This window comes from Caretta caretta, chromosome 5, assembly GCF_965140235.1.
Source record: "Caretta caretta isolate rCarCar2 chromosome 5, rCarCar1.hap1, whole genome shotgun sequence".
Classification (NCBI taxonomy): Eukaryota; Metazoa; Chordata; order Testudines; family Cheloniidae; genus Caretta; species Caretta caretta.
In genome coordinates, this window is record NC_134210.1 from 50,884,855 (window position 1) to 50,895,526 (window position 10,672).

Genomic DNA, 10,672 nt, shown 5'->3' on the forward strand with positions numbered 1-10,672 from the left:
GAACTGTTGGTTATACATTAACATGGTTCTGGATGAATTAACAAATTGTTGGTTGGTTAAGAATAAGCAAGTGTCCTATTTGAGAAATACTGTTTAAGTTAAAAGTTGAGCTGAAAAGAACCCAGCATTAAACTAGTAAGCTAACACTCTCTGGACTCAATAAAATATTGAATTCTAATGTATAGTTTTTTTATAGATCTAATGTGGCTTAGTAGATAGGGCACTGGACTGGGACGTAAGAGACCTCGAGTCTCTTCTCATCTCCATCACTGGCCTGTGGGGTGATCTTGGGCAAGTCACTTCACTCTGCCTCAATTTCCCCATCTGTAAAATGGAAATAATTATACATCAGGTTTGTTAGATTTTTGGCTTTAAAATCTAACAGGCAGCCTGGCAAATTCATAAATTCACACTTACAACACAAAGACAAGAAACATACCAACACTACTTCATTACTTTTGTATTTTATTGTGGAACTGAGTTTGTTTCCTTTACATCAAATATCCTCAATGGAAGAGGGGATATTGCACACAAATATCATAAAAGCACTACATATTACTTTCACTGGAAACTATTTTTCTACATTAGATATGACTGGATAGAATAGAAGTGATGCAGGATTATAAGACATATTACCATACACAGCTGCAGACTGACACAAACACCATTCAGAACAAGAGAGAGGAGTGTGTGAGGTGCTTCTCAGCTGGCAACAAGACTGTTTCTTTCCATAGTTTGGAAGATACATGGCTGCATGCAAACATGTGAAAGCATATTGTACTTCATAATTGCTCTTCTAATGTTGTGATTACAGCCCAGTCTTGAATGAATTTTATGGATAGCTCCTGCCATCTGGAGCGCCTAGCTAGTTAAGTGCAGAGAAGCTTTTTTTTTTCTTTCCCTTTTTTCCTTTCTTTTCAATATTTTTATGCGGCCTTTTTATTTAGTTATTTGATTTTTTTTTTGTAAAGTCACAACAAACAGATTTTTTTTAAATATCAAACATTTTAAATCAGGTGAATAACAGAATTGCATTCAAAGAAATGCTTATCACTAGGTTGCTTTGTGTTTTTGTTCAATTATTAAGTGAAAAGATGAAAGCTTACAGTTTCTTTCAGTGTAACCATTATAGTTTTTCCTTTTCTAATAAATCCAGACCAAAAAAATTACCATTTCTCTCAAAATGTTATCACTGAGCAAGAACCTCCGGTGACAGATGAATAAAGAGGCATATGACAGAAATTTCAAAAATGCACAGTAATAGTTCCTTACAGCTGAATTTCTTGCACTGGGAAGGGTGGAAAATTCCATTAACAAAACTACTAGATCTTAGCAAATGAGTACGGGAAGGCTCCTAAACCATATAAGCTACTATAGACAGTTAAAAAAACCCCATATACACAGTTGGATCCATTCACCAGAGTGAACTCTACAGGAGATGGAATTAAAGGAAAGAGACAATGTAGTCAGCCCCAGCACAAGACTTTGAGAAGGCATGCAAGGGGATCTGTTTAGGTTTGGAAATGGATGTGATCTCCAATGTTAACTCTTCATTGAATTTTATTCAGCAGTGCAGTACTACCATAAAGGTCATGATTGGGAATGTTGTCATGGGTAACAACATCATTTAAGTAGAGTGTTCTTTACACTCAAATATTGAATCTTTATAATTCGAGTAATCAGTATCAAACCATGCTCCTAGAAATCTGTGCTGATCAACAGCGCTCACCATTAACGTTCATGGTACATTTTGATGACTGTTACTAAACTAATTGTGTATGACTATGACTAGCACAATTAGATTAGCTACACAGGCAGGAAAGGCATTAAGGGCAAGAGGAGCTAATTGGGAAGTTAATAACACTCAGGCTTGGCTGTCATTTAGAACAGTGGATGGAACAAGTATTACAATATCTCATAGGAACAATGTCAGCTGAGTCAAAACAGCTGACTTTTTCTGTAGCAGCAAAAAAAATCAAAGTACAGTTTAAGATTGGCTGTAACTGGCTTATTTTAAGTAAAACAATTATTTGAGCTGTTACAAATTTACTTGGGGCGCTGGAGATTTGAAGCTTGTTTCTGATTTAATTTATACTAATTTACCTGCAATTTCAATGAAGCTACTCCTGATTTACATTGGTATAAGATTAGTCTCGAGATCATTGCTCATTGTTAATTAGATTTTCTATCAAAGTGGAGAAACAAACTACTTCCAGTTTTGGGAGAGTCTGGAATTTGCTCCCCGAAGCCAAAAAGTCTGAAATCTAACTGACATGAGAGAGTAGATAAATCAGAAAGAATTGTAGTAGAAATAATACAACTATTCTACCAAATCAGCTATCTAATAAAATATTTTGCCTTTCACTTTGTAGACAAAATAAATGTTAAGTAAATGATTATGAGCTCAGCAAATTCCGCTTGTTTTCACAATACATTTCCCTTTGTCTTTTGTATCAAAATCATTCTGAGTTATTTTCAAGGATCTAAAAGGTAGACCAATAAATAAAATAGCATTGCTAATGATATCCAACAAAAATATTAAAACAACCCCCACCCACATTTGACAAACAGTAATTCACAGCATTAAATGGGCTACAAGGGCCCAGATTTAAAGGGCTCTGAAGTAATATAAAAAACACAAAACATAAAAATTAGCAGTGCAAACACACACCTACCGAACAAAAATAAACTAACAATGTTAACATTTAAAATACGTAATACGTAAAGAAAATAAAATGAGGTCATTGTTCACTACCTAGTGGAACTCAAAGCCTACCATAAAGATGAATTGTACAGACCAGCACAAATCTCCAGTTAGGAGGCCTTTACCTTATTTAAATTCTGATGTACAAGTCTACAAACTGAAATGTAACAATATTTTCTGTAGTGGTAAAACTTCCAAGACTTAAGAGTCCAAACTCTCTTTAATAGTGGAACTGATCTGTATGTTTTTACTTTTGGAAATGATCTGTAGACACTGGGAACACTTTACAGAAAAATCAAAAACACACACATACAAAGAAAACCAACCCCCCCCCCCCCCAAAAAAAAAAAAAAAACCTGCTTGGCTTATTTAAGGTAATCATTGCTTTTTCAATCTTTTTAAAGATCTTGGGAGAATTGTGAGTCTAACTACCACTTTGTAAAGAGCAGTCAACTGGCATTTCAACTCCTATTTTTTGTGAGCGCTAATAGATGAATTTAATCATTAAGGGTTTTCCCCAAAAATTCTTGGCAGTTAAATGTTTTCAATAAATATGTTACTGCAATATCATACTTCATTCTCACCAGAACCTCAAACAACATTATGTATTTCTTACAAAACTACTAAAAAAAAGGCCTTCACCTGAAATTTTTTTCTTTGCATTTTCCTGTAAACAAAAAATTTTGTTAAAAAGTCATCTATTAAAAGTTCACACAGAGCTAAAAAAAATTCTCTGTACATTTGTTCCCATATTCACTCTTAAATTAACAAATAAAATAACGTAAGACAAAGGAAAGTAAAATACTGTACAGACTCGCTGAGAACCTTTTTCAATATACTGTGTTTCACTAAGTTTTGCATTTCTGATACTGGACACCACTTCAATCTTGCTTCCGCAGTACAAAAGCAGCTTGCAAAAATGCTTGTCTTGTTTTGTTGAGCTGTCCAGGTGTTACCAATGAAGTGTTCAGCCAACATACATAATTCATAGTACCAAGCTGTTTGACCAATCAGATAGGCTTCTAGTACCACACATGCACACTCACACTTCTTTACTGGTGTAACTATAATCCTAAACAGATGTTTTATAAACTTGCTGTCTCACATTAAAAAATAAGTGCATTAAGTATCTTTGTACATTCAAGTCACTTTCTAAGGCAATTTGTCTACTGTATGTACTCCCCAACTGCTTTGGTATTTTGCTTCAGTAAATTGGCTGTTGACTTGAGTGTTTAAGCATGCAGGTTTGTCAATTTTGAGTGGACTAAACAGATATTCACTGGGAGCATGCCTTAGACCAACATATTTGCATGTTAAAAGAAAAGTTTTAGAGTTCTGAATGGGGTTCAAACTACTTGCATATTTAGTGTATGATAATTATGTTACGTCCGTATGCAGCGTTCAAATTAGTTAATGGCTAATGAGTGTTTAGATCTTATGTCCCTTCAAAGCCACATTTAGTTTCCTTTTATTATTAGCTCACATAATTTTGTAAACTAAGGCCCCCTTTCCTATAACTCAGACTGATACAAATTTAAAACTTTCTTTTCACGTGAGAGCATAAGCAGACTGCAGTAAGCAATACATCTATCGCCGTGAGACTAATGCAGACCCAATTATTTATACTTTCTCCTCCTACCCCTCTCTCTATTTCTCTCTCTCTTTGTGTTTCTTTCGAGGTCAAATGCCTCTACCTGGCAGAAGTCAGTTGGGTTTGCTAGTGCATGGTTTCCAAATGTTCAGCAGAGATGAACCAGGATCTGTAATTTTGCAGTAATCTGAACCCTACTTTGGGAATACTGTTATTTCCCTTAGCAATCAGCAAAGACTGAAAAATATTAGTGATTTGCATCACCGTGACACAGTATAGCATTTGGCAGGTATATAGTTCAGCAGTTGAATTAGATGGGTTGAATTTTTAGAAAAGGTATTTTCAAACTGAAGAATTTCAGGAAGTAAAGTTTAATGTTGTAGTGTATGGCCTTGTTTCTACAGTTCAATCTTGCATGCAGGGAAAGATTCATCTTGCATAACAACAGTGCTGCTGCTTGCCAAAACCATGATGTTGAGGTCCTGCTGTTTCTCATGAGTCTCTTGATACCAGTCCCTCATCACTTCTGAATCATGGGTTGGGATTAAGGTCACCTACAATATGGAATAGGAAAACTCTTTAGGAATGGACAGAAGAAACAACTGATGTGAAAACAGAGTCTTGATGCTAAAGTCACAGTCAACACGTAGATTTTCCTTTTGGAAGCTAATGGGTATTTCAAGCAAGAAAATATGCAGGATATAATAGCGGCAAAGAAATCATTTACCAAAAGAAAAGCCTGAATATGCAAGGTATTGCTTTGCATGGAAGCTAAATCAATGGTCTCTAAATGAAAAAAACTAACTAAAGATTGCACTTACAGTGCTGCTGTAACCCACTGGTGAGCGTGTTCCATGTCCCCTTCTGTGTTGATACACAGAGGATATGAGTAGCTACAGTCCCAGCCACAGAAGCTTTGTGTTTTTAACTCAAACTGTAGCAGCTCCTGCTTTTACCTCAGAAGGTCCCTAACTTCAAACCCTGATGTGTTGGCCAAAATGACAGCCATCACACTACAATTCTGTAGACTGCAGAGGTACCTTGTGGGACTAAGGCATCATGTTTAGTCTTATTTATTATGTCTGAAGGGCAAATGAGGTGCCCTAGGATTACATGTTTGCAACATAAATTCATGCAGCATTCACAGCTTCAATAGCTAGGATCCCCTTAGGTACAGATCTTGCAATGAGTACGATTAGGGCATTTTGAAATGTATTATTATTATGATAAGACAATTTTCAAAATCCTTTCTACTTCACAATTTGTGCACATACAGTAATACTATACAATACTAAATTCCGATAGCTTTTATATATACACAACAAATAATTCCTGGAAAAAGACAGAAAAACCAACTCAAGTTTAATACAGATATTTCTAAAAGTAACTGTTCCTATGCTAGACTATTTGGGAAAAAACTGCAGAGTGCAGCCAGCAGCCACTGACTCCAGCAAGCAGGGGCAGGGCAGAAGCAGCCAAAGCAGAGATTGCTGCATTGGGACAGGATGGGTGTCAAATGGGGACCAGCCAAAGCCATCCCTCTCTCCAGTGCTCTGAAGGACCCAGAACTATATATAGGGGAGACACCCTTACTAAGGGGGCACTAGGATTAGGTGGTACCTCCCCTTCTGTCCCCCAACTCCCCATGTGACCTTAGGAGAAAACTGCAGAGTGGAGCCAGACAGAGACTCCAGCTAGTACGGGCGGAAGCAGCCAAAGCAGGGACCTTTGGGCATTTGGCCATTCTGAGAACTTTCTACAGTTTTGTACTTTCTCTGCCTTGTGCAGTTTGCTCCAGATCTCTCCTTCACAGTCTTCCCCTCAGCTTCACTCCATACCTATCCCTTTTCTCCCCTGCTCTGCCCCCTCCCTTTCCTTTTGCTTTCCATTTAGCTGATACCCTTCTAAGTAAACCCACCCTAAAAAACTAAACAAAAACTGTTAGTACCCATGGAACTAATAAACGAACATGACCTTTTTGGCCATCACATTGTTCCCGCTGCTTGTATATTAAACCCCTTCCATCACCCAGTGTCTATCTTCTCTATTTACACAGTAAGCTCTTCCGGGTAGGGTTCGGGGTAGGGACCATCTACTACTCAATATCTGTACAGCACCTAGCACAACGGGGCCCCATTTTGATTGGCCCTTTAGGCAATATTGCAATAAACATGACTAATATTAATAATAGTTCCAATGAGTACAATCTTGTTCCTTAAAATTTATCCTTCTCTTCACAGATTTCCAGATATGCTGAGTGAATTCCATTAAATAATGTTGAGTTCCTGTTTTATAAAAAAGCTGGAAAGACTCTCCTTTTCTGTAGGAAAGGAGAAGTTTAACAGGATGGTGTTGGGGGCAACATTTTAATAAAACTGTGTTTAATTATTTATTAATTTGAGCTGCCAAATGTATGATCACTATTCCTCAACGTTTTTCCCCACATGAAGAGCACAAAAAGGTCCCTGTCCTCTCTGATATTTATTTTGGTGACACAGATTTGGCACTCAGAAAATGAGTCGATACTGAAAGAAAGAAAGAAAGAAAGAAAGAAAGAACGAACGAACTGGATATAGCCATATCAACCACACTAGAAATAATCATTATGGCAAGGAATATGGACATCAAATTAACTGGACAAAGAAAAATAAAACTACTTTTATCTAAACTGTGCTACTCAATTACAAGGAATTGGTATAAATAAATAAATAAATAAATAAATAATCTATTTAGGCTTATTGTGAACATAATAACTTATGTTATTAACATAATAGTTGCAACTGAACGTTTATTATGTCAGCTATTGTGGAAAATTTTACAAGAGAGGACAGTTTGTTTGTTAGTCTTTCAGGGAATTCTTGCATCATTGACATGGCTCTTCAAACACCTTTTACACAGTAGAACCTCAGAGTTACAAACACATCAGGAATGGAGGTTGTTTGTAACTCTGAACAACACATTATGGTTGTTCTTTCAAAAGTTTGCAATTGACCATTGACTTAATACAGCTTTGAAACTTTACCATGCAAAAGAAAAATGCTTTCCCATTTACGTTTAACGCAGTACTGTACGTGTGCGTGTGCTGCAGCCTGATTGGTTCCCCATGAGGTGTGTGGTTGACCGTTCATTTCATAACACTGGTGGCCATAACTCTGAGGCACTACTGTATTACACGTCACCATGCTGCTGCTAAATGGAAAATACCAAAGCTGAAGATGAATAAATTATATTCTACTCTGCACAAAGGACACCTGAAGATACCACAGAATATGACATAACATTAGGTAGCAAATGGATTTTAATTAATTGAGTTAGCTAACTGTTTTTATGGACCAGATACTAATGCAAGCGTTGTTCCATTACGTACCTTGAAAAATCTGCAGCGCACATACACACAGCATGCCGCAGTTGATTTCTGAACGGATCTAATATTAGCACGGTATCTCCTAATTTTTAAAAATGTGGGTGTCTGTGTTAAAGAACCTAGCTCCACGTTTAGGTGCTCAAATTGGCCAAATCCCTTGAGCCTGCTCTTGTTGCTAAGATCACGTACCTTTCATCATGCCTCTAGGCTAGGAGGATTCCAAAACCTGATCCTCACATATGTCGCTCTTATTAAAAGAGAAATGAGGGAGTGTTCATCTATAGTACACCAAAGGGCTCTCTTCTAAACAAGAGCCATAGCTTAGTAGCTTCTCTTGCTTCCTGTGGTTGCTTTTCATAAGGATTTTAATTCACAAAACAGAAATATTGTTAGAGAGCCTACCTGCATGTTACTTCCCCACTGAGCCTTGCCCTCCAGTAGGGAGTCCAGAACAGCCCTGCTTGGTTCTTCAGCTGCAGGATCATTCCCACTCACCACGTAGTAGGATGACCTCACTCTCTTGAAAAACTCTACATCGACATTCTTGCTATTACTGTGGTTGGGAATATATACCAGGTCCAAGTACACTGGAGGTCCTGGAGGCACAGCTGTGGATTTTGCTGGTTTACTATTTCCAGGTCCTTTTAAAATAAAAACAAAAGCCTGTCATTTATTGGTGAAAACAAACATTTATTAGCTACCACTATACCATTAAAGGTGACATTCTTTTTTGAGAGGATTAGAGTTAGTACCTGCGTCACACAGCCATTGCTGTATTCCTGTGCACTCTGATGCACTTATGTTGTTATCCTATTATATCTAATAGCATATTCTAATTTGGTTATATCCCATATATGTTTTATTGGGAGAAAAAGAACAGAATAAACTTAACTAGCTACTGATACAACAAAAATTCATTACCGGTATGGGCAATCATTTGAACTGTATTCAAGAATGATCATTATTAAGTATTCAAGAATTATCCAGTCACTGTGATTACTGAATTACCATTCAATTAATGAGATTATTTTTTCTCGAACAATAATAGCTACAGGACCTTGGAATTCTCTTGCATGCTTGATAACACAACTCTCTGACACTTTCTTTTCAAGACATCAGTGTCGTAACTCAAGGCCAATCCTGCTTGCTTTACTCATGCAAACTGTCCCATTTACTTCAATGGGACTATCTGAGTGTGAAAAAAAACAGCGTTTGGCTCTCAGTTATAGTATGCAGGTTTAGAACCTGTCTTGGGACTCTTGAGGCATCATTATGACAAGGATGGGAGATAACTGTTGATATCCTAGGAGTATCTTGCAGGAGCCTACTATATGTACGCAAAGCTAGAAGAACGGGAGGGAGGAACTTGGAGCACACTGAAACCTTCCCAAGAGAAGACCCAAAGGAACCAGAAAAAAATTATCAGCTGTACAGTAAAGATAGTCTTTAAAAACACTGAACTACTTTGTACTCGAAACCTCACAGGGACATTTTAAAGCAGTCACTTAAGACCAAGGGTTGCCTACTGGAGTGGATTGTTAGTATGAAGGACAGCATCTCCTCTCAAAGACTATTTTATATGGAGAGTGGAGGGAAGGAAACTGCACAGATTTTCCTCTAGTTTTCATTTCTTTATTCTAACTCAGCCCAGCCTTATTATATTCTCCTGACTTATGAAAGGAGTGATCACAGTTGGCATATACACATGTCAAAAGTAATCTTTTCTAAATTCCTGCAATAGTATGCAAAATATAGGATTAATTTTCAAAGACAGCATGTACAATTGTGCCCATACATTTGAGCACCCAACACTTAATGTACACAAAAATTTGATGGAGGTTTAGATTCTCAGAAATCAGCTCTTGTGTGGATGGGGCAAGTTACATGTCTAAATAACTACATGCATGTGCAAACATCTAATCTGTGCTACCCAACTGAACGTTTATGCACATAGGTTAGGTAGATGCAATTAAGTATGCCTACTTTTGAAAATCTGGCCCTATACTACCAAGTTTGGGGAAAGCTTCATTTTGTTACCAAGTCTTAGGATGCATGTGTCCCAAAAAGAGGGTTTTAATTGGAAAAAAAAAAGTGTAAATTCTTGACATTTCAAAAATAATATTATAAAAGACACTGTTATTATCATGCACAGGATAATGGCATGAGCTGGAATCATAACTTGATCAATAACAAAACCTGTTCTATTAATCTCAGTGTGTTACAAAGAGTGCAGTTAAAGTACTAAGTAACCTATGCAATATATTTTTCATGAATTCACAGATTTTTAAAGCCAGAGAGGCCCACTGTGAACATCTAGCCTGACCTCCTACTGAACACAGGCCATAGTATTTCCCTGAATTAATTTCTGCTTCAAGTCCAATAGCTGTCATTGGAACTAGAGCACAATTTTTAGAAAAGCATCCAAACTTGATTTTAAAATTTCCAGTAAGGGAGAATCTACCACAACCCTTGGTAAATTGTTCCCAAGGCTAATTATCCTCATTGTTACAAAATTGTAACTTATTTCTAGTCTAAATTTGTGTAACCTCAGCTTACAGCCATTGGATCTTGTCATACCTTTGTCTGCTAGACTAAAGAGCTTTCTGTTAATAAATTTCTGTTCCCCATGTAGGCGCTCATAGCCTGTGATCAAGTCACCCCTTAACCATCTCTTTGTTAAAATGAGCAGATTGAGCCCCTTGAGTCTTTCAATATAAAGTATGTTTTCAAATTCTTTAATCACTCATGCCTCTTCTCTGAATCCACTCCAATTTTTCAGCATCCTTCTTGAAGTGCGGACATCAGAATTGGACACAATACTCCAGTAGCAGTTGCATATTTCATAATCTTATGTTATAAAAAATATATAGTTTCTGTTCCAGCACTACAACATGCACTGCAGATTTTTTTTGTTCTCAGAATATACTTGACACCAGGCAGTAGTTCAGTGGGGAATGAAATGTGCTATGGACTACATCTTAGTGCAGCTCCAGAAAGAATGTACCAACTATTC

General features: G+C 37.0%; 1 protein-coding gene across 1 annotated transcript in view; it reads right to left on the reverse strand.

Moving 5' to 3' along the window:
• Window positions 1-448: 448 nt before the first annotated feature.
• Window positions 449-10,672, reverse strand: part of MAP1B (microtubule associated protein 1B) — a 97,284-nt gene continuing 87,060 nt past the window's right edge. The window contains exons 6-7 of the mRNA XM_048851761.2: window positions 8,062-8,300; window positions 449-4,849 (exon numbers count right to left, since the gene is read on the reverse strand). Of these exons, the coding sequence (XP_048707718.2) occupies window positions 4,694-4,849; window positions 8,062-8,300 (395 nt within the window). The 3' untranslated portion in view covers window positions 449-4,693. The remainder of the gene's footprint in view (window positions 4,850-8,061; window positions 8,301-10,672) is intronic.